The following is a 24,172-nucleotide window of genomic DNA, read 5'->3' as shown; positions in this document are numbered from 1 at the left end:
TGTGGGGGGAGTGTGTATTGGGGTGTGTGATTGGGTGTGGGGTGTATTGGGGTGTGTGAGAGGTGTGGGGGGAGTGGGTGTATTGGGTGTGTGAGGTGTGTGGGTGTATTATGGTGTGTGAGAGGTGTGTGGGGGTGTGAGAGGTGTAGGTGTATTGGGGTGTATTGGTGTGTGGGGGTGTATTGGGGTGCGTGAGAGGTGTGGGGGGAGTATTGAGGGTGTATTGGGGTGTGTGAGGTGTGTGGGTGTATTATGGGGTGTGTGAGAGGTGTGTGGGTGTGTGAGAGGGGTGTGTGAGAGTGTGTATGTGAAAGGTGTGGGGGGTGTATTGGGGTGTGTGAGAGGTGTGGGGGTGTATTGGGGTGCGTGAGAGGTGTGGGGGGTATTGAGGGGTGTGTATTGGGGTGTGAGAGGTGGGGGGTGTATTGGGGTGTATGAGAGGTGTGGGGGTGTGGGTGTATGAGAGGTGTGGGGTGTATTGGGGTGTGTGAGAGGTGTGGGGGTGTATTGTGAGAGGTGTGGGGGTGTATTGGGGTGTGGGTGTATTGGGGTGTAGGTGTGGGGGTGTATTGGGGTGTGTGAGAGGTGGTGTATGGGGGTGTGTGAGAGGTGTGGGGGAGTATTGGGGTGTGTGAGGTGTGTGGGTGTATTAGGGTGTGTGAGAGGTGTGTGAGAGGTGTGGGGGTGTATTTAGGTGTGTGAGGTGTGTGGGTGTATTGGGGTGTGTGAGAGGTGTGGGGAGTATTGGGGGTGTATTGGGGTGTGTGAGGTGTGTGGGTGTATTAGGGTGTGTGAGAGGTGTGTGGGTGTGTGAGAGGTGTGGGGTGTATTGGGGTGTATTGGGGTGTGTGAGAGGTGTGTGGGTGTATTGGGGTGTGTGAGAGGTGTGGGGGAGTATTGGGGGTGTATTGGGGTGTGTGAGGTGTGTGGGTGTATTAGGGTGTGTGAGAGGTGTGTGGGTGTGTGAGAGGTGTGGGGTGTATTGGGGTGTTGTGGGGTGTGTGAGGTGTGTGGGTGTATTGGGGTGTGTGAGTGTATTAGGGTGTGTGAGAGGTGTGTGGGTGTGTGAGAGGGTGTGGGGGTGTGTGAGAGGTATGGGGGTGTATGTGAAAGGTGTGGGGGTGTATTGGGGTGTGTGAGAGGTGTAGGGGTGTATTGGGGTGTATGAGAGGTGTGGGGGTGTATTGGGGTGTGTGAGGTGTGTGGGTGTATTGGGGTGTGTGAGAGGTGTGTGGGTGTATTGGGGTGTATGAGAGGTGTGGGGGTGTATTGGGGTGTATGAGAGGTGTGGGGGTGTATTGGGGTGTATGAGAGGTGTGGGGAGTATTGGGGTGTGTGGGTGTATTGGGGTGTGTGAGAAGTGTGTGGGCGTATTGGGGTGTGTGAGAGGTGTGGGGGTGTATGTGAGAGGTGTGGGGGTGTATTGGGGTGTGTGAGAGGTGTGGGGGTGTATTGGGGTGTATTGGGGTGTGTGAGAGGTGTGGGGGTGTATTGGGGTGTGTGAGAGGTGTGGGGGTGTGTGAGAGGTATGGGGGTGTATGTGAAAGGTGTGGGGTTGTATTGGGGTGTGTGAGAGGTGTGGGGGTGTGTGAGGTGTGTGGGTGTATGAGAGGTGTGGGGGTGTATTGGGGTGTGTGAGAGGTGTAGGGGTGTATTGGGGTGTGTGAGAGGTGTTGGGCTGTATTGGGGTGTGTGAGAGGTGTAGGGCTGTATTGGGGTGTGTGAGAGGTGTAGGGCTGTATTGGGGTGTGTGAGAGGTGTAGGGCTGTATTGGGGTGTGTGAGAGGTGTAGGGGTGTATTGAGGGTTGTGAGAGGTGTGGGTGTGTGAGAGGTGTAGGGCTGTATTGGGGTGTGTGAGAGGTGTTGGTGTATTGGGGGGTGTGAGAGGTGTGGGTGTGTATTAGGGTGTATTGGGGTGTGTGAGAGGTGTGGGGGTGTATTGGGGTGTGTGAGGTGTATTGGGGTGTGTGAGAGGTGTGGGGGTGTATGTGAGAGGTGTGGGGTGTATTGGGGGGTGTATTGGGGTGTGTGAGAGGTGTGGGGGAGTATTGGGGTGTGTGAGGTGTGTGGGTGTATTAGGGTGTGTGAGAGGTGTGTGGGTGTGTGAGAGGTGTGGGGTGTATTTAGGTGTGTGGGTGTATTGGGTGTGTGAGAGGTGTGGGGGTGTATTGGGGTGTGTGAGAGGTGTGGGGAGTATTGGGGGTGTATTGGGGTGTGTGAGGTGTGTGGGTGTATTAGGGGGTGTGAGAGGTGTGGGGGTGTATTTGGGTGTGTGAGGGTGTGGGGGTGTGTGAGAGGTATGGGGTGTAGGTGAGAGGTGTGGGGGTGTATTGGGGTGTATGAGAGGTGTGTGGGTGTATTGGGGTGTGTGAGAGGTGTGGGGGTGTATTGGGGTGTGTGAGAGGTGTGGGGGAGTATTGGGGTGTGTGAGGTGTGTGGGTGCGTGAGAGGTGTGGGGGTGTATTGGGGTGTGTGAGAGGTGTGGGGGTGTATTGGGGTGCGTGAGAGGTGTGGGGGGAGTATTGAGGGTGTATTGGGGTGTGTGAGGTGTGGGGTGTGGGGGTGTATTGGGGTGTGTGAGTGTATTAGGGTGTGTGTGAGGTGTGGGATGTTTTGGGGTGTATTGGGGTGCGTGAGAGGTGTGGGGGAGTATTGAGGGTGTATTGGGGTGTGTGAGGTGTGTGGGTGTATTAGGGTGTGTGAGAGGTGTGGGGGTGTATTTGGGTGTGCGAGGGGTGGGGGGTGTGAGAGGTATGGGGGTGTATGTGAGAGGTGTGGGGGTGTATTGGGGTGTATGAGAGGTGTGTGGGTGTATTGGGGTGTGTGAGAGGTGTGGGGAGTATTGGGGTGTATTGGGGTGTGTGAGGTGTGTGGGTGTATTAGGGTGTGTGAGAGGTGTGGGGTGTATTGGGGTGTGTGAGAGGTGTGGGGTGTATTGGGGTGCGTGAGAGGTGTGGGGGTGTATTGGGGTGTGTGAGGTGTGTGGGTGTATTGGGGTGTGTGAGAGGTGTGGGGGTGTGTGAGAGGTATGGGGTGTATGTGAGAGGTGTGGGGGTGTATTGGGGTGTATGAGTGTATTAGGGTGTGTGAGAGGTGTGGGGGTGTGAGAGGTGTGGGGGTGTGTGAGAGGTATGGGGGTGTATGTGAAAGGTGTGGGGGTGTATTGGGGTGTGTGAGAGGTGTAGGGGTGTATTGGGGTGTATGAGAGGTGTGGGGGTGTATTGGGGTGTGTGAGGTGTGTGGGTGTATTGGGGTGTGTGAGAGGTGTGGGGGTGTATGAGAGGTGTGGGTGTATTGGGGTGTATGAGAGGTGTGGGGGTGTATTGGGGTGTGTGAGGTGTGTGGGTGTATTGGGGTGTGTGAGAGGTGTGGGTGTGTGAGAGTATGGGGGTGTATGTGAGAGGTGTGGGGGTGTATTGGGGTGTATGAGAGGTGTGTGGGTGTATTGGGGTGTGTGAGAGGTGTGGGGGTTTATTGGGGTGTGTGAGAGGTGTGGGGAGTATTGGGGTGTGTGAGGTGTGTGGGTGTATTAGGGTGTGTGAGAGGTGTGTGGGTGCGTGAGAGGTGTGGGGGAGTATTGAGGGTGTATTGGGGTGTGGAGGTGTGTGGGTGTGGGGGTGTATTGGGGTGTGGAGTGTATTAGGGTGTGTGAGAGGTGTGGGGGGTGTGAGAGGTGTGGGGGTGTGTGAGAGGTATGGGGGTGTATGTGAAAAGGTGTGGGGGTGTATTGGGGTGTGTGAGAGGTGTAGGGGTGTATTGGGGTGTATGAGAGGTGTGGGGGTGTATTGAGGTGTGTGGGTGTATTGGGGTGTGAGAGGTGTGGGGGTGTATTGGGGTGTATGTGAGAGGTGTGGGGTGTATTGGGGTGTATGAGGTGTGGGGGTGTATTGGGGTGTGAGGTGTGTGGGTGTATGAGGGTGTGGGGGTGTATTGGGGTGTATGAGAGGTGTGGGGAGTATTGGGGGTGTATTGGGGTGTGTGGGTGTATTGGGGTGTATTGGGGTGTGTGAGAAGTGTGGGGTGTATTGGGGTGTGTGAGAGGTGTGGGGAGGAGGGTGTATTGGGGTGTGTGAGGTGTGTGGGTGTATTATGGTGTGTGAGAGGTGTGTGGGTGTGTGAGAGGTGTGGGGTGTATTGGGGTGTATTGGGGTGTGTGAGAGGTGTGGGGGTGTATTGGGGTGCGTGAGAGGTGTGGGGAGTATTGAGGGTGTATTGGGGTGTGTGTGGGTGTATTGGGGTGTGTGAGTGTATTAGGGTGTGTGAGAGGTGTGTGGGTGTGTGAGAGGTGTGGGGGTGTGTGAGAGGTATGGGGGTGTATGTGAAAGGTGTGGGGGTGTATTGGGGTGTGTGAGAGGTGTAGGGGTGTATTGGGGTGTATGAGAGGTGTGGGGGTGTATTGAGGTGTGTGGGTGTGTTGGGGTGTGTGAGAGGTGTGGGGTGTATTGGGGTGTATGAGAGGTGTGGGGGTGTATTGGGGTGTATGAGAGGTGTGGGGGTGTATTGGGGTGTGTGAGGTGTGTGGGTGTATGAGAGGTGTGGGGGTGTATTGGGGTGTATGAGAGGTGTGGGGGGTGTGTATTGGGGTGTGTGGGTGTATTGGGGTGTATTGGGGTGTGTGAGAAGTGTGTGGGTGTATTGGGGTGTGTGAGAGGTGTGGGGGTGTATGTGAGAGGTGTGGGTGTGTGTGAGAGGTGTGGGGGAGTATTGGGGGTGTGTGTGGTGTGTGGGTGTATTAGGGTGTGTGAGAGGTGTGTGAGAGTGTGGGGGTATTTAGTATTGGGGTGTGTGAGAGGTGTGGGGAGTATTGGGGTGTATTGGGGTGTGAGGTGTGTGGGTGTATTAGGGTGTGTGAGAGGTGTGTGGGTGTGTGAGAGGTGTGGGGTGTATTGGGGTGTATTGGGGTGTGTGAGAGGTGTGTGGGTGTATTGGGGTGTGTGAGAGGTGTGGGGGAGTAGGGGGTGTATTGGGGTGTGTGAGGTGTGTGGGTGTATTAGGGTGTGTGAGAGGTGTGTGGGTGTGTGAGAGGTGTGGGGTGTATTGGGGTGTATTGGGGTGTGTGAGGTGTGTGGGTGTATTGGGGTGTGTGAGTGTATTAGGGTGTGTGAGAGGTGTGTGGGTGTGTGAGAGGTGTGGGGGTGTGTGAGAGGTATGGGGGTGTATGTGAAAGGTGTGGGGGTGTATTGGGGTGTGTGAGAGGTGTAGGGGTGTATTGGGGTGTATGAGAGGTGTGGGGGTGTATTGGGGTGTGTGAGGTGTGTGGGTGTATTGGGGTGTGTGATGTGGGGGTGTGTGTATGAGGGTGTGTGGGTGTATTGGGGTGTATGAGAGTGTGGGGGTGTATTGGGGTGTATGAGAGGTGTGTGGGTGTATTGGGGTGTATGAGAGGTGTGGGGAGTGGGGTGGGGGTGTATTGGGGTGTGTGAGAAGTGTGTGGGCGTATTGGGGTGTGTGAGGGTGTGGGGGTGGGGTGTGGGGGTGTATTGGGGTGTGTGAGAGGTGTGGGGGTGTATTGGGGTGTATTGGGGTGTGTGAGGGTGTGGGGGTGTATTGGGGTGTGTGAGAGGTGTGGGGGTGTGTGAGGGGTATGTGTGTGAAAGGTGTGGGGTTGTATTGGGGTGTGTGAGAGGTGTGGGGGTGTGTGAGGTGTGTGGGTGTATGAGAGGTGGGGGTGTATTGGGGTGTGTGAGGGTGTAGGGGTGTATTGAGGTGTGTGAGAGGTGTTGGGCTGTATTGGGGTGTGTGAGAGGTGTAGGGCTGTATTGGGGTGTGTGAGAGGTGTGGGCTGTATTGGGGTGTGTGAGAGGTGTAGGGCTGTATTGGGGTGTGTGAGAGGTGTAGGGGTGTATTGAGGGTTGTGAGAGGTGTGGGTGTGGTAGGGCTGTATTGGGGTGTGTGAGAGGTGTTGGTGTATTGGGGGTGTGAGAGGTGTGGGTGTGTATTAGGGTGTATTGGGGTGTGTGAGAGGTGTGGGGGTGTATTGGGGTGTGTGAGTGTATTGGGGTGTGTGAGAGGTGTGGGGTGTATGTGAGAGGTGTGGGGGTGTATTGGGGTGTATTGGGGTGTATTGGGGTGTATTGGGGTGTGTGAGAGGTGTGGGGGAGTATTGGGTGTGTGAGGTGTGTGGGTGTATTAGGGTGTGTGAGAGGTGTGTGGGTGTGTGAGAGGTGTGGGGTGTATTTAGGGTGTGGGTGTATTGGGGTGTGTGAGAGGTGTGGGGGTGTATTGGGGTGTGTGAGAGGTGTGGGGAGTATTGGGGGTGTATTGGGGTGTGTGAGGTGTGGGGTGTATTAGGGTGTGTGAGAGGTGTGGGGGTGTATTTGGGTGTGTGAGGGTGTGGGGGTGTGTGAGAGGTATGGGGGTGTAGGTGAGAGGTGTGGGGGTGTATTGGGGTGTATGAGAGGTGTGTGGGTGTATTGGGGTGTGTGAGAGGTGTGGGGGTGTATTGGGGTGTGTGAGAGGTGTGGGGGGAGTATTGGGGTGTGAGGTGTGTGGGTGCGTGAGAGGTGTGGGGGTGTATTGGGTGTGTGAGAGGTGTGGGGTGTATTGGGGTGCGTGAGAGGTGTGGGGGAGGAGGGTGTATTGGGGTGTGTGAGGTGTGTGGGTGTGGGGGTGTATTGGGGTGTGTGAGTGTATTAGGGTGTGTGAGAGGTGTGGGATGTTTTGGGGTGTATTGGGGTGCGTGAGAGGTGTGGGGGAGTATTGAGGGTGTATTGGGGTGTGTGAGGTGTGTGGGTGTATTAGGGTGTGTGAGAGGTGTGGGGGTGTATTTGGGTGTGCGAGGGGTGTGGGGGTGTATGTGAGAGGTGTGGGGGTGTATTGGGGTGTATGAGAGGTGTGTGGGTGTATTGGGGTGTGTGAGAGGTGTGGGGGAGTATTGGGGGTGTATTGGGGTGTGTGAGGTGTGTGGGTGTATTAGGGTGTGTGAGAGGTGTGGGGTGTATTGGGGTGTGTGAGAGGTGTGGGGTGTATTGGGGTGCGTGTATTGGGGTGTGTGAGGTGTGTGGGTGTATTGGGGTGTGTGAGAGGTGTGGGGGTGTGTGAGAGGTATGGGGGTGTATGTGAGAGGTGTGTATTGGGGTGTATGAGTGTATTAGGGTGTGTGAGAGGTGTGGGGTGTGTGAGAGGTGTGGGGGTGTGTGAGAGGTATGGGGGTGTATGTGAAAAGGTGTGGGGGGTGTATTGGGGTGTGTGAGAGGTGTAGGGGTGTATTGGGGTGTATGAGAGGTGTGGGGGTGTATTGGGGTGTGTGAGGGTGTGGGTGTATTGGGGTGTGTGAGAGGTGTGGGGGTGTATGAGAGGTGTATTGGGGTGTATGAGAGGTGTGGGGGTGTATTGGGGTGTGTGAGGTGTGTGGGTGTATTGGGGTGTGAGAGGTGTGGGGGTGTGTGAGAGGTATGGGGTGTATGTGAGAGGTGTGGGGGTGTATTGGGGTGTATGAGAGGTGTGTGGGTGTATTGGGGTGTGTGAGAGGTGTGGGGGTTTATTGGGGTGTGTGAGAGGTGTGGGGGAGTATTGGGGTGTGTGAGGTGTGTGGGTGTATTAGGGTGTGTGAGAGGTGTGTGTGCGTGAGAGGTGTGGGGAGTATTGAGGGTGTATTGGGGTGTGTGAGGTGTGTGGGTGTGGGGGTGTATTGGGGTGTGTGAGTGTATTAGGGTGTGTGAGAGGTGTGGGGGTGTGTGAGAGGTGTGGGGTGTGAGAGGTATGGGGTGTATGTGAGGTGTGGGGTGTATTGGGGTGTGTGAGAGGTGTAGGGGTGTATTGGGGTGTATGAGAGGTGGTATTGGGGTGTGTGAGGTGTGTGGGTGTATTGGGGTGTGTGAGAGGTGTGGGGGTGTATTGGGGTGTATGAGAGGTGTGGGGGTGTATTGTGTATGAGGGTGTGGGGGTGTATTGGGGTGTATGAGAGGTGTGGGGGTGTATTGGGGTGTGTGAGGTGTGTGGGTGTATGAGTGGGTGTGGGGATGTATGTGAGAGGTGTGGGGGTGTATTGGGGTGTATTGGGGAGATGAGAGGTGTGGGGAGTATTGGGGGTGTATTGGGGTGTGTGGGTGTATTGGGGGTGTGTGGGAGGTGTGGGGGTGTATTGGGGTGTGTGAGAAGTGTGTGGGTGTATTGGGGTGTGTGAGAGGTGTGGGGGTGTATGTGAGAGGTGTGGGGGTGTATTGGAGTGTGTGGGAGGTGTGGGGGTTTATTGGGGTGTGTGAGAAGTGTGTCGATGTATTGGGGTGTGTGAGAGGTGTGGGGGTGTATTGGTGTGGGAAGTGTGGCGGTGTATTGGGGTGTGTGACATGTGTAGGGGTGTATTGGGGTGTGTGAGAGGTGTAGGGCTGTATTGGGGTGTGTGAGAGGTGTAGGGCTGTATTGGGGTGTGTGAGAGGTGTAGGGCTGTATTGGGGTGTGTGAGAGGTGTAGGGGTGTATTGAGGGTTGTGAGAGGTGTGGGTGTGTGAGAGGTGTAGGGCTGTATTGGGGTGTGTGAGAGGTGTGTGGGTGTATTGGGGGGTGTGAGAGGTGTGGGTGTGTATTAGGGTGTATTGGGGTGTGTGAGAGGTGTGGGGTGTATTGGGATGTGTGAGAGGTGTGGGGGTGTATTGGGGTGTGTGAGGTGTATTGGGGTGTGTGAGAGGTGTGGGGGTGTATGTGAGAGGTGTGGGGGTGTATTGGGGTGTATTGGGGTGTGTGAGAGGTGTGGGGGAGTATTGGGGTGTGTGAGGTGTGTGGGTGTATTAGGGTGTGTGAGAGGTGTGTGGGTGTGTGAGAGGTGTGGGGTGTATTTAGGTGTGTGGGTGTATTGGGGTGTGTGAGAGGTGTGGGGGTGTATTGGGGTGTGTGAGAGGTGTGGGGGAGTATTGGGGGTGTATTGGGGTGTGTGAGGTGTGTGGGTGTATTAGGGGGTGTGAGAGGTGTGGGGGGGTGTATTTGGGTGTGTGAGGGGTGTGGGGGTGTGTGAGAGGTATGGGGGTGTAGGTGAGAGGTGTGGGGGTGTATTGGGGTGTATGAGAGGTGTGTGGGTGTATTGGGGTGTGTGAGAGGTGTGGGGGTGTATTGGGGTGTGTGAGAGGTGTGGGGGAGTATTGGGGTGTGTGAGGTGTGTGGGTGCGTGAGAGGTGTGGGGTGTATTGGGGTGTGTGAGAGGTGTGGGGTGTATTGGGGGTGCGTGAGAGGTGTGGGGGAGTATTGAGGGTGTATTGGGGTGTGTGAGGTGTGTGGGTGTGGGGGTGTATTGGGGTGTGTGAGTGTATTAGGGTGTGTGAGAGGTGTGGGATGTTTTGGGGTGTATTGGGGTGCGTGAGAGGTGTGGGGGAGTATTGAGGGTGTATTGGGGTGTGAGGTGTGTGGGTGTATTAGGGTGTGTGAGAGGTGTGGAGGTGTATTTGGGTGTGCGAGGGGTGTGGGGGTGTGTGAGAGGTATGGGGGTGTATGTGAGAGGTGTGGGGGTGTATTGGGGTGTATGAGAGGTGTGTGGGTGTATTGGGGTGTGTGAGAGGTGTGGGGAGTATTGGGGGTGTATTGGGGTGTGTGAGGTGTGTGGGTGTATTAGGGTGTGTGAGAGGTGTGGGGTGTATTGGGGTGTGTGAGAGGTGTGGGGGTGTATTGGGGTGCGTGAGAGGTGTGGGGGTGTATTGGGGTGTGTGAGGTGTGTGGGTGTATTGGGGTGTGTGAGAGGTGTGGGGGTGTGTGAGAGGTATGGGGGTGTATGTGAGAGGTGTGGGGGTGTATTGGGGTGTATGAGTGTATTAGGGTGTGTGAGAGGTGTGGGGGTGTGTGAGAGGTGTGGGGGTGTGTGAGAGGTATGGGGGTGTATGTGAAAGGTGTGGGGGTGTATTGGGGTGTGTGAGAGGTGTAGGGGTGTATTGGGGTGTATGAGAGGTGTGGGGGTGTATTGGGGTGTGTGAGGTGTGTGGGTGTATTGGGGTGTGTGAGAGGTGTGGGGGTGTATTGGGGTGTATGAGAGGTGTGGGGTGTATTGGGGTGTATGAGAGGTGTGGGGGTGTATTGGGGTGTGTGAGGTGTGTGGGTGTATTGGGGTGTGTGAGAGGTGTGGGGGTGTGTGAGAGGTATGGGGGTGTATGTGAGAGGTGTGGGGGTGTATTGGGGTGTATGAGAGGTGTGTGGGTGTATTGGGGTGTGTGAGAGGTGTGGGGGTTTATTGGGGTGTGTGAGAGGTGTGGGGGAGTATTGGGGTGTGTGAGGTGTGTGGGTGTATTAGGGTGTGTGAGAGGTGTGTGGGTGCGTGAGAGGTGTGGGGGAGTATTGAGGGTGTATTGGGGTGTGTGAGGTGTGTGGGTGTATTGGGGTGTGTGAGTGTATTAGGGTGTGTGAGAGGTGTGGGGTGTGTGAGAGGTGTGGGGGGTGTGTGAGGTATGGGGGTGTATGTGAAAGGTGTGGGGGTGTATTGGGGTGTGTGAGAGAGGTGTAGGGTGTGTATTGGGGTGTATGAGAGGTGTGGGGTGTATTGGGGTGTGTGAGGTGTGTGGGTGTATTGGGGTGTGTGAGAGGTGTGGGGGTGTATTGGGGTGTATGAGAGGTGTGGGGGTGTATTGGGGTGTATGAGAGGTGTGGGGGTGTATTGGGGTGTGTGAGGTGTGTGGGTGTATGAGAGGTGTGGGGATGTATGTGAGAGGTGTGGGGGTGTATTGGGGTGTATTGGGGAGTATGAGAGGTGTGGGGGAGTATTGGGGGTGTATTGGGGTGTGTGGGTGTATTGGGGTGTGTGGGAGGTGTGGGGGTGTATTGGGGTGTGTGAGAAGTGTGTGGGTGTATTGGGGTGTGTGAGAGGTGTGGGGGTGTATGTGAGAGGTGTGGGGGTGTATTGGAGTGTGTGGGAGGTGTGGGGGTTTATTGGGGTGTGTGAGAAGTGTGTCGATGTATTGGGGTGTGTGAGAGGTGTGGGGGTGTATTGGGGTGTGTGGGAAGTGTGGGGGTGTATTGGGGTGTGTGAGAGGTGTGGGGGTGTATTGGGGTGTGTGGGTGTATTGGGGTGTGTGAGAGTTGTGGGGGTGTATTGGGGTGTATGAGAGGTGTGGGGAGTGTGAGGTGTGTGGGTGTATTGGGGTGTATGAGAGGTGTATTGGGGTGTGTGAGGTGTGTGGGTGTATTGGGGTGTGTGAGAGGTGTGAGGGTGTATATGAGAGGTGTGGGTGTGTATTGGGGTGTATTGGGGTGTGTGGGTGTGTATTGGGGTGTGTGAGAGGTGTGGGGGTGTATTGGGGTGTATGAGAGGTGTATTGGGGTGTGTGAGGTATGTGGGTGTATTGGGGTGTGTGAGAGGTGTGGGGCTATATGTGAGAGGTGTGGGTGTGTATTGGGGTGTGTGAGGGGTGTGGGGGTGTATTGGGATGTGTGAGAGGTGTGGGGGTGTATGTGAGAGGTGTGTGGGTGTATTGGGGGTGTTTTGGGGTTTGTGTGGTGTTGGGGTGTATTATGGTGTGTGAGAGGTGTGTGGGTGTGTGAGAGGTGTGGGGGTGTATTGGGGTGTGTGAGAGGTGTGTGAGAGATGTGGGGAGTATTGGGGGTGTATTGGGGTGTGTGTGGTGTGGGGGTGTATTAGGGTGTGTGAGAGGTGTGTGGGTGTGTGAGAGGTGTGGGGGAGTATTGGGGGTGTATTGGGTTGTGTGTGGTGTGGGGGTGTATTAGGGTGTGTGAGAGGTGTGTGGGTGTGTGAGAGATGTGGGGGTGTATTGGGGTGTGTGAGAGGTGTGGGGATGTATGTGAGAGGTGTGGGGGTGTATTGGGGTGTGTGAGAGGTGTATGTGAGAGGTGTATTGGGGTGTGTGAGAGGTGTGGGGGTGTATGTGAGAGGTGTAGGGGTGTATTGGGGTGTGTGAGAGGTATATGTGAGAGGTGTGGGGTGTATTGGGTGTGTGAGAGGTCTGGGGGTGTATGTAAGAGGTGTATTGGGCAGTGTGAGAGGTGTGTGGGTTTATTGGGATATGTGAGAGGTGTAGCTGTGTATGTGAGAGATGTGGGGTGTAGTGGGGTGAATGTGAGAGGTGTGGGAGTGTATTGGGGTATGTGAGAGGTGTGGGGGTGTATTGGGGTATGTGAGATGTGTAGCGGTGTATTGGGGTATGTGAGAGGTGTAGGTGTTTTGGTGGGGGGGGGGTTAAGCAGGTGCTGGAGAACAGGGCCTGGTCCAGGGCTGGTGGGTGGTGACTGGTAGAGGAGTGCAGTGGAAGAGGCAGCTGTTGACACATCCACAAGGTCACCCAGCCTCTCTCTGTCTCAAGGTCACCCCTCATTCATTAGAAATACAGCATCAGGAGAAGAGAACTACGACATTACCTTCTATTCAGTCTCACTTCTACCAGACCTCTACATTCTATAACTGATGTCAGTGTACATTATCATATGCATAGTACACACTTGCCATCGTATATGGTATCAAGGTAAGGAAATACTAGATAAAGACTTAAGCATAAATCAAAACCAGTTTAGTTACAGTCTCATCTCCTCTCTATCACTCGCGCACTTAATCATCTCAACCTCCCAAAATACATTCATCTATCCTCTCAACTCTTCTCTACATCCCTCTATCCCATCCTGCCTCTTTCAGTACTGCGACTCCTCCATCCCCTCCTCTCCATCTCCCCTTTCTCTCTCTCTCCTCTTGCTCTCTCTCCCCCCTCCCCCCTCCTTCATACAGTGTCTCTTCCTCTCCCATTGCCTGCCCTCCTCTCTCTCTCTCTCTCTCTCTCTCTCTCTCTCCTCCCTGCCTCTGTCGAGCACAGCATCAATAGAGGGCCCATCTGTTCCCATACATCACGCACTTCATTTCAGTTTATTAGCCGGGATAAATCATAAATATTTCATTATACATCACGGGCGGCTGTCGCAGGGACGCCGCAATTTATCACCGCTGCCCTCTCTCCCGGCTCCGCGCCGGAGCAATAAGCTTTCCAGTCTATTAAACAAGATTGATACAGTGTGTAAATTTAGATATTGGGAATTTCTTCACAGACCACTGCTCTGCACTGATAGACCGGGGCAACGGGGGAGGAGAGGAGGATTGGGGGAGGAGGTGGGGAGCAGAGGAACTGGATGGGTGTTAACATCAGTAATAGTGTATTTACAGTTTCCCCTTCCTTCCCTTCGGTTTTAAGGAAGAAAACCCCAAAAGCCAGGAATAATTGAGTCACAGGCGTGTAGCCCCGTTCTCATGTAAATAGAAAGTAGAATGAGAACATGTTTTACATTACTACAGATAAGTGGGATGCCATGGGGTTGGAGGGGAATATATGCAAAGCTTTTCACTTCACCCTTCTTTACGGCTCCATGATGTCTGAGGGGAAAGGGGACTACACAACACAGCAGACAGACACATTACTAACATTCAGTACAGTCAAACACTCTTCAGCTGACTTTGACACACTTGGTGCTCACTTGACGATGGCTGTTGTGACCTTATATCTTTGAGGAACGGGAAAATAAGGAGAGAGAAACAGCGCCTGTTTGGAATTAGGGACCAGTGGGAATAGTGATTGGAGAAGACACTGATAAAAATGGAGAGGGCGGCTTTTGGACACACTGAAGAATACTTGTGATTTGACATCCCAGTCTCAGTCTCTGTACTGTTGTGGAGGACAAGTGGAGGAGGAGTGGAGATATGGACGATTAAAACGATAATCGATAAGAAGCCTACTTGCGCCGGGCTTTCATCTCCTTCGTAGGCATGGGAAAAAAACGATGGATGGCACGGAAGAAATGAAAAAACGTGGAATAGAATAGAAGATGGTGGCGCAGAGAAAGTCTCCTGGTCTGCAGTGACGTGTCTCCTCTCCTTTCTCCTCTCAGCACCTTGCCAGTGTCTGTCTCCCCTGCCTGCCACCATGATCTCAAGCCAGGCTGGAAGTCAGACAGGGAAAAGGCAGGGAAGTGACAGTCAGCACTGCCCAAAGCCAAAACAAAAAACGCAGAGGCACAAACATACACTAACACTTGTCTTTGAGTGCTCTGGGCACACTCAGTGGTAAGGTTACACTGTGGGAGGTTTTGGTGAGGGGGGGACTCTAGAAAGGGCAGAGTGAGACAAATGACAAAGGCCACGCTCAGCGTCACACACACTTCCTGTCAACTCCAGGCGCCGCTGCTCTAGGTGTTAAAAGAGAGAGACACATGGAACACGTGGTACATTTTCTGTGCCAGTTGCAAGTTTAAAGACATCAAGTTGGTCCTGTATCAGTCAGTCAGCATTTTCACCTCACACAAGACGCCATCAACTAACTAAGTAACGCAGTGATGAAGATAAGCCAGTAGCCATGTTCTCAGTGAGAACATCCAGCATCACAGCAAGAGGAGAAGGCCTTATCGGAGCTGGATGAATGGGGGGTCTGCTACTCTGTTTACAGCCATCTCTCTTTAAGAACAACAGTCAACACAAAGCAGGGAGACATTAATATTAATGCCAACATTAAAACCCAGGCGGCTAAATGGAACAGCTAATGAGGATGAATAACAGACAACCGCCGACAAAAATCACCAGCTCTGATGTTATTTATCATCCTTAACTTTTGTCACAGCTCCTTTTTTTTGCGTAATTAATATCATACAAGAAAGCGGCTTGGCACTCGGATGAGTGATCTCATTTGTATAGTACAATGCAATTAAAGGGAGAGAATTGCTTTATGTTAATGTTCCTGACTACGTTGCTCGCGGTTGATTGTCGTCTTGGCGAGATAGCGAGCAAACTTTTACGATTGATAACCTCTCCCGGGAGATCTGGCGTGTACTTACTCTAACTACTTGACTACAGTTTGCATGGAACTGTTCACCATGTTTGACACACAGAGCTGGTGCAGAAGCTCCCTAGAATCTAAAAAGTTGCCATTTATGCCAAGACATAGCAGAGATCAACATGGCAGCACACTGCCTACACTGTAGCGGTAATGCTGGTTTGCCAATCAATGTACTGTAGGCATTATCCTGCCTTATCAGTGAGTCTAAAAATACTTACAGCCTGTTCCGTCCATCCTACCTATATCTCCATCCTCCCCTCTCATCTCATGGCCAACTCTAGCAGAACAGCACAGAGGTCCCTCCCCCTCCATCCCCTTCCATCTGCCATCAGCCACAGCATGTCTACAGTTGACAGCCAGCTCAGAAAATATTCACTATTTATCTATCAGTCTTTCCACTAAAAAGAGAAAATCAATGCCAAGACAAAAGTAGAGTAGGTCAATAAATCTAATGTGGGCTGTCTTTGTTTCTTCTTGGGGCACACAGAATGTTAATAGCATTTCAATGTAGAACTGGTGGTTTACCACATATCCTGCTCCACATGTCAACACCTTGATTGGAACACTTCATTGGAATGGAAGTGTAGCCTTACCATAGGGGAAATGGAACAGGGGAGGCTGGGTGGTAGAGCCGTGAGGGGAATGTGACATTGGCGGGGCGCCGCGTTGTGACCGGAGGTGAAATGTGACATTGGGGAGGGTGGGAGGGGAGGGAAGAGGGAGGAAGGGAGAGGGAGGTAAAGAACACTGCTGGGAGCAATGGAGGAATGCTTAAATCACTAGTGATGGCTGCCTGCCTGGAAAATAAGGCTGCCGACTGTCCTGCAGACACTAGTTTCACCTCAGCTGAGAGGTTAAGACTGACAAAACTTTAAAACCTAACACGCACTGAGCACACACACACAAATGTAACAAATATTTGCAGATTGAATGCAAAATCCGGCCACAGTACAAACTAAACACAAAATCAACGGCCCACAGACTAGTGATCGGGGGTAAAAGAAAATGACACGAGAGTATTGCAATACTATTTTGGATTATATTATATAAGTATCATAAAACAAATCAAATATACAGTATCTACAGTGCAGTTTGATACATTACAGCCTTATTTAAAAATGGATTAAATCGTTTACAGCCTTATTTAAAAATGGATTAAATCGCATCAATCTACACACAATACCCCATAATGACAAAGCAAAAACTGTTATTTTTAGATATTTTAAAAATATATATTTTTAAAACCATTTACATAAGTATTCAGACACTTCACTCAGTACTTTGATGAAGCACCTTTGGCAGCGATTACAACCTTGGGTCTTCTTGGGTATGACGCTACAAGCTTGGCACACCTCTATTTGGGGACTTTCTCCCATTCTTCACTACAGGTACTCTGAAGCTCTGTGCAGAGAGGTTCTGCTCTCCTCTCTGCCCTGAGATGAGCTCCACTCCACTCCTCTCACTCTAGTTAGCATTCTCCCCACTCCCTTCAGTGGCCTGCACACCCACATCCAAGCCTGCCTGTTATTACGAGCACAGCAAGGCTAATGTGCAGTCCCCAAACAGTGCTTACCTGAGAACTGCCAACTTTTAGGACCCCTCCATTATTCATAGGTATGTGCACGCAGCATTTGGAAAATTGCTAATGCTTTCCCTCCCAGTCATCTTTATTTATTGATAGGTATAATTATTTATTGTTTTTCAGCGTATAATCCATTCCCGGGGAAAAAATGTCAGCTGTCCTGCTGATCCCCACTTCTCCCAGTCGTTCCCTCTTTCTTCCTCTACCTCTCCCCCTTTCCATTTCTATCTCCGCAGCGCTATGGCTAATAAAATTAATGGTCTTGTTTACGAGGGACAGTCTTAAGGTCTGCACTGGCACAATGGAAAAACCTTATTCGTTAGAGCCTAACCACACAGGCAGGCAGCCTGCACACAAACACCAGAGGCAGAAGAAATCTGACCACAGTCAATATTTTATGGAGGGAGTCGAAGATAACGATCCATCTACAACGCTGGTTATGAATTCATGATGGCGTTAGGCCTTGGCAGCATTCCTCACACCGTCTGGGTGCTTGTGTGTCACCATGGTTGTCCCGAGGTTGAAATGATGTTAAGATCCCTATAGAGGGATGTGGAGGCAGGTTTCAGTTACTATGTCCAGAGACTGGCTCATCATTAGTGCTGTATACTTGGGAGGCCATTGGCATGGTAGAACCCAGTCAAACAGTCAGTAACTCTAAACCAGTGTGAATGATCTGCTCAATAGGTGGCCTGGAGCCCCTGGCCAGTTAAGGAGACTGACACACACTCTGTCCCCCTCCCTGGTAGGTAATCTAGCAGACACAGACAGCTGAAAGGGAGCTACTGAGGAGTATGTTGAAAAGCAGGGCAGATTGGAGAGAGGAGAGGCCGAGCGAGTGAGTTGACACAAAGAGAATTGAGGAAAATCAATGGGAACAAACATGGTGCGGAGATGGGCGCAAAGTGAGCGCTCAACAGGGTGACAGCTTATCCATAGAGGTGCCAGTCAGGCTGCTGCAGGGCCACACTTACCCAATTAAAGAGACCGCCAGGCAAACAGAAACCATGTTGAGCTCTTGGCTCTCCCTGTTCTTTTCTCTTCATCTCCCTCATCCTCTCTCCTTACCCCTCTCTCTCTCTGAGGGAGACTGTGTGTATGGTAAAGGGTGAGCACACGGGGTAAAATCCAGAGTGGCACAGCGGTCTAAGGCACTGCATCTCCGTGCTAGAGGCATCACTACAGACTAGAGGTCGACCGATTCTGATTTTTCACCGCCGATGCCGATTATTGGAGGACCAAAAAGGCTGATACCGATTAATCGGCCGATATTTATTTGTAATAATGACAATTACAACAATACTGAATGAACACTTATTTTAACTTAATATAATACATCAATAAAATCAATTTAGCCTCAAGTAAATAATGAAACGTGGTTTAAATAATGCAAAAACAAAGTGTTGGAGAAGAAAGTAAAAGTGCAATATGTGCTATGTAAGAAAGCTAACGTTTCAGTTCCTTGCTCAGAACATGAGAACATATGAAAGCTGGTGGTTCCTTTTAACATGAGTCGTCAATATTCACAGTTAAGAAGTTTTAGGTTGTAGTTATTATCGGAATTATAGGACTATTTCGCTTATACCATTTGTATTTCATTAACCTTTGACTTTTGGATGTTCTTATAGGCACTTTAGTATTGCCAGTGTAACAGTATAGCTTCCGTCCCTCTCCTCGCTCCTCCCTGGGCTCGAATCAGCAACACAACGACAACAGTCACCCTCGAAGCAGTGTTACCCATGCAGAGCAAGGGGAACAACTACTAGAAGGCTCAGAGCGAGTGACGTTTGAAACGCTATTAGCATGCGCTAACTAGCTAGCCATTTCACTTTGGTTACACCAGCCTCATCTCGGGAGTTGATAGGCTTGAAGTCATAAACAGCTCAATGCTTGACGCACAACGAAGAGCTGCTGGCAAAACGCATGAAAGTGCTGTTTGAATGAATGTTTACGCGCCTGCTTCTGCCTACCACCGCTCAGTCAGATACTTAGATACTTGTATGCTCAGTCACATTATATGCAACGCAGGACACACTAGATAATATCTAGCAATATCATCAACCATGTGTAGTTAACTAGTGATTATGATTGATTGTTTTTTAATAAGATAAGTTTAATGCTAGCTAGCAACTTACCTGGGCTTACTGCATTTGCGTAACAAAAGTCTCCTTGTGGAGTGCAACGAGAGAGAGGCAGGTCGTCATTGCGTTGGACTAGTTGTAAGGTTGTAAACTGTAAGGTTGCAAGATTGGATCCCCCGAGCTGACAATGTGAAAATCTGTCGTTCTGCCCCTGAACAAGGCAGTTAACCCACCGTTCCTATGTGTTCTTAACTGACTTAAATAAAGGTATTTATAAAGGTAAAAAAAAATATTAAAAAATCTGCAAATCTGCGCCCGATTTCCGATTGTTAATAAAACTTGAAATCGGCCCTAATTAATCAGCCATTCCGATTAATCGGTCGACCTCTACTACAGACACCCTGGTTCAAATCCAGGCTGTATCACAACCGGCCGTGATTGGGAGTCCCATAGGGCGGCGCACATTTGGTCCAGCATCGTCTGGGTTTGGCCGGTGTAGGCCGTCATTGTAAATAAGAATTTGTTCTTAACTGACTTGCCTAGTCAAATAAAAAAAATAAAAAATCCAATAGGAAGATGAGAGGGTTAAAAATGGAGATGGTGAGAGACAGACAGCTAGTTCAGGTGAGGGTAAAGAAAGAGAGAGAGGGAGGAGTGTTAGATGGAGACGTGAGCAGGCGGAGAGGGGGAGAGTGTAAGAGGGGGAGCAGGTGTGAGGGTGAAAAGGGTATGAGTGTGAGAGGAAGTCGGTGGAAGTGAGGGAGAGTTTAAGTACAGTGCCTTGCGAAAGTATTCGGCCCCCTTGAACTTTGCGACCTTATGCCACATTTCAGGCTTCAAACATAAAGATATAAAACTGTATTTCTTTGTGAAGAATCAACAACAAGTGGGACACAATCATGAAGTGGAACGACATTTATTGGATATTTCAAACTTTTTTAACAAATCAAAAACTGAAAAATTGGGCGTGCAAAATTATTCAGCCCCTTTACATTCAGTGCAGCAAACTCTCTCCAGAAGTTCAGTGAGGCTCTCTGAATGATCCAATGTTGACCTAAATGACTAATGATGATAAATACAATCCACCTGTGTGTAATCAAGTCTCCGTATAAATGCACCTGCACTGTGATAGTCTCAGAGGTCCGTTAAAAGCGCAGAGAGCATCATGAAGAACAAGGAACACACCAGGCAGGTCCGAGATACTGTTGTGAAGAAGTTTAAAGCCGGATTTGGATACAAAAAGATTTCCCAAGCATTAAACATCCCAAGGAGCACTGTGCAAACGATAATATTGAAATGGAAGGAGTATCAGACCACTGCAAATCTACCAAGACCTGGCCATCCCTCTAAACTTTCAGCTCATACAAGGAGAAGACTGATCAGAGATGCAGCCAAGAGGCCCATGATCACTCTGGATGAACTGCAGAGATCTACAGCTGAGGTGGGAGACTCTGTCCATAGGACAACAATCAGTCGTATATTGCACAAATCTGGCCTTTATGGAAGAGTGGCAAGAAGAAAGCCATTTCTTAAAAGATATCCATAAAAAGTGTCGTTTAAAGTTTGCCACAAGCCACCTGGGAGACACACCAAACATGTGGAAGAAGGTGCTCTGGTCAGATGAAACCAAAATTGAACTTTTTGGCAACAATGCAAAACGTTATGTTTGGCGTAAAAGCAACACAGCTCATCACCCTGAACACCTATCCCCACTGTCAAACATGGTGGTGGCAGCATCATGGTTTGGGCCTGCTTTTCTTCAGCAGGGACAGGGAAGATGGTTCAAATTGATGGGAAGATGGATGGAGCCAAATACAGGACCATTCTGGAAGAAAACCTGAAGGAAAGACCTGAGACTGGGACTGAGATTTGTCTTCCAACAAGACAATGATCCAAAACATAAAGCAAAATCTACAATGGAATGGTTCAAAAATAAACATATCCAGGTGTTAGAATGGCCAAGTCAAAGTCCAGACCTGAATCCAATCGAGAATCTGTGGAAAGAACTGAAAACTGCTGTTCACAAATGCTCTCCATCCAACCTCACTGAGCTCGAGCTGTTTTGCAAGGAGGAATGGGAAAAAAATTCAGTCTCTCGATGTGCAAAACTGATAGAGACATACCCCAAGTGACTTACAGCTGTAATCGCAGCAAAAGGTGGCGCTACAAAGTATTAACTTAAGGGGGCTGAATAATTTTGCACGCCCAATTTTTCAGTTTTTGATTTGTTCATAAAAGTTTGAAATATCCAATAAATGTCATTCCACTTCATGATTGTGTCCCACTTCTTGTTGATTCTTCACAAAAAAATACAGTTTTACATCTTTATGTTTGAAGCCTGAAATGTGGCAAAAGGTCGCAAAGTTCAAGGGGGCCGAATACTTTCGCAAGGCACTGTAGTACTCGTCTTGAAACTCACACCTTTTCACCCTGCCTACCAACAGAGCCAAGATCACACACAGTGACAAACAAAGAACCAGGCACTGGACAGGAAATAGCACTGTGAAAACTGACACTGTGTCATGAGTTGATCATTACAGTAAGGCCCTCCGCGCACATTCTCCAGCCTCTCTATTCAACTATACGAACTGGCCACAAGCCTTCAGATGAGGTGACAACATATCTGACACTCCTAACACCTCCAGTGGGGGGTGGGCAGCAGAATATAGTGAATAGGCCTGGGCATATAAGGTATGTCAAAGTAAAGGTAAAGTAGTGCTGTAGTGAGCAGAGGAGGCTGCTGGGACAAGCTACAGGAGGACAGGCTCATTGTAATGGCTGGAATGGAATAAATGAAACGGTACCAAACAATTCCAACATATGTTTGACTCCGTTCCATGAATTCCAGTCCAGCCATTACAATGAGCCTGTCCTCCTATTGCTTGTCCCACCAACCTCAGCTGGTAGTGAGGATATAGCTGCTTTTGGAGCTGGTGGATGCAGGGTCGCCATGGCAAGCAGGCTGCCTGAGGTGATGGTGAGTGTGACTGTGTGTATGTGCATTTGTATGTAGGATGGAACAGGCAGGCAGGCGGGTGGGCAAGCAGGCAGGGTGCTTGGCAGTAGCAGTGGCTGGCTATGGGACTGACTGGCTGGCTGGTTTGTCTGCTGGGAGCTGATTGTGCTGGCTCTCATTATCCGGCCAGTGGGCCTAATGGAGTGTGACAGCAGCGTGCGGCGCACTGGAACTCTGTCCTTCCAGCCCTAAAAGCCAATTAAACCCACTCCACCCTGCCAGCTCTCCCTGACTCTCTCCCTCTCTGCCCCTGCAGCCCCCTCTCCTTCCTTCCTGCCAGCTCTCCCTGACTCTCTCCCTCTCTGCCCCTGCAGCCCCCTCTCCTTCCTTCCTGCCAGCTCTCCCTGACTCTCTCCCTCTCTGCCCCTGCAGCCCCCTCTCCTTCCTTCCTGCCAGCTCTCCCTGCAGCCCCCTCTCCTTCCTTCCTGCCAGCTCTCCCTGACTCTCTCCCTCTCTGCCCCTGCAGCCCCCTCTCCTTCCTTCCTGCCAGCTCTCCCTGACTCTCTACCTCTCTGCCCCTGCAGCCCCCTCTCCTTCCTTCCAGCCAGCTCTCCCCGACTCTCTCCCTCTCTGCCCCTGCAGCCCCCTCTCCTTCCTTCCTGCCAGCTCTCCCTGACTCTTTCCCTCTCTGCCCCTGCAGCCCCCTCTCCTTCCTTCCTGCCAGCTCTCCCTGACTCTCTCCCTCTCTGCCCCTGCAGCCCCCTCTCCTTCCTCCCTGCCAGCTCTCCCTGATTCTCTCCCTCTCTCCCCCTGCAGCCCCCTCTCCATCTGTACATCCTCCACTCTTTCTTGCCCACTTCTCTCCATCCTTTATCCCTGCCCATCTCTCTCTCTCTCTCTCTCTGAGCAGCTCCTCTCTCCATGTAGCCCTCTACTAAAGCGGGACTCCTTGGGGGAATGCACTGGGCCAGAGAGGGCCTAGTCGGCCTCTGCACCACTGACGGCTCTGCTCTTCCTCTCCCCAACCCACAGAGGAGTCACAACCACTTAGAGAGAAGAAATGCCTCCCAGCACCAAAAACACACATCCTCCATTTATCACAAGCCAGTCACTGAAGGGGAGCGAGACGCCTTCTTCCTAAATGTTTAAAAACAGCTCCTGGAGAAAGAGAGGTCATGACAAACATAGTTCTGACAACGTGCCTCATCCAGTGTTCTGGGTGTAATTGTCGAAGTAGAGAGAACATGGTGAACCCCAGCCACCACAGACCTGGTGGTCATGTGAAACATTCACTAGTCTCAAGTTATGAGCCTGTTTAGCTGCATACCAGTCAATAAATCATGAGATGACGGTGTGTTCCTGACAGACAGTGTACTGTACCCGTTTTGAACCAGCCGTCCTCAGTGAAAGACTCCCTGGTGGCCTCTGGTTTGTTCCAGTACTCTGTGAAGACCTGGTCTCCTCGCACCATCAGCTCCCCCTCCTTCCCCTCCAACCCTGGTCGCACCTAAAGACAGACACACACACTACAGTGGGTGGCTAAGACAGACAGGGTCCTGGACATGCTAACTGTATATGTTTTTTAACAACATGAATACACTCTTTAGAAAGATATTTTTCCACAGAATCTGGGAGTCCTACTGTATCTCTGGATGTGAGTGTTTCGGACTGCTGAATACCTGAGTTTCTCTGCTGTTGCCCTCGGCGATGGTGGTGCTGGTTGCGTTCGTCATGACAATACGAACCTCCACTCCTGGAAGAGGGACACCGACTGCACCTACACACACACACACACACACACACACACACACACACACACACACACACACACACACACACACACACACACACACACACACACACACACACACACACACACACACACACACACACACACACACACACACACACAGGTAAATACTCACATCATGTATACAAAATGGAACTAATTACACTATCACAATTAATGCTAATGGTTGTAAATAAAACCATTTTCACCCCCAAAATATTTGCATCAACAAATAAAAATAAAAATATAGTGATTTAATGACAATCCTTCTCCTACATGTGACCACCAACACATATGAATGCACACAGATTCCCCTCTCCTGAGGCATTTTCTCCTTCTGTCTGTGTGACCTATAGAGAGATAAGCTCTAATGACTGCCACCGCCAAAAGAGAAGGAAACCTTTGTGAAGCCTGCTCTCTGTGTGACACTGTGGGCCATGTCATTTCACAGGCCACTGCTCTCCCAATAAAGAACAGTGCAGACAGGCCATAATTACAAAATAACTCCCTGCTTCAAATTTATCTAATCAACTTTAGCCCTGATTGGCAATGCCAATCAAACACACTCCATTTCCACTTCATCAGCAGAGCGAGAAACACAGAGATACAAACTTTCCTCCCATTGTTTCAAAACCAGACCAGCCTAGTTTATCTCTGTCTTCTCTCAAAAGTCACTTCCTGTCCTATCCCTCCTGTCCCCTTCATTTTAGTTTTTTTTGTGTGAGAGGATGACGTCCATCTCGGTCCCTGTCTTTTAGTTTTTCTCCCAGGGTTGTTTCCCAGTGTGCTGGGTAATCGTCAGCGTGTCCTCATTCCTCCTCACCCTCCAAACACAGCAGAAAGCTGCCAACGACGGGGGTGATAAAAAGAGCTTTCTCTCCTCAATCACAAAACTAACCAAAATCCATTTATACTTGAGCCCGAGCAATCTCTCTCTCTCTTCCCCTCTCCGTCTCCCTCGCTTTTTCTCTCCATTCAGGAGGGTGGCCAGACATATTTTGGAGCCATGTAACATTCAGGTCACCGTTA

At 51.0% G+C, this 24,172-nt stretch overlaps 1 protein-coding gene and 1 long non-coding RNA gene across 4 annotated transcripts in view; one reads left to right on the top strand and one right to left on the bottom strand.

The window, feature by feature from the left end:
* Positions 1-24,172, bottom strand: part of LOC118393776 (malonate--CoA ligase ACSF3, mitochondrial) — a 52,942-nt gene that overhangs the window by 5,736 nt on the left and 23,034 nt on the right. For both annotated transcript variants that reach the window (XM_035786828.1, XM_035786829.1), the window contains exons 6-7: positions 23,034-23,131; positions 22,735-22,861 (exon numbers count right to left, since the gene is read on the bottom strand). In XM_035786828.1, the coding sequence (XP_035642721.1) occupies positions 22,735-22,861; positions 23,034-23,131 (225 nt within the window). The remainder of the gene's footprint in view (positions 1-22,734; positions 22,862-23,033; positions 23,132-24,172) is intronic.
* Positions 317-9,493, top strand: LOC127912057 (uncharacterized). Of its 2 annotated transcripts, none has more exons than XR_008080310.1 (4): positions 317-373; positions 2,641-2,678; positions 6,595-6,762; positions 9,369-9,493. It is a non-coding gene; the product is annotated as an uncharacterized LOC127912057 (long non-coding RNA). The 2 variants fall into 2 exon arrangements; XR_008080312.1 differs by lacking the exon at positions 317-373 and adding an exon at positions 2,348-2,509.

Source organism: Oncorhynchus keta, chromosome 2 (genome assembly GCF_023373465.1).
Source record: "Oncorhynchus keta strain PuntledgeMale-10-30-2019 chromosome 2, Oket_V2, whole genome shotgun sequence".
Classification (NCBI taxonomy): Eukaryota; Metazoa; Chordata; class Actinopteri; order Salmoniformes; family Salmonidae; genus Oncorhynchus; species Oncorhynchus keta.
The sequence above is the reverse complement of the archived record's forward strand: the minus strand, read 5'-3'. Positions and strand labels throughout refer to the sequence as shown.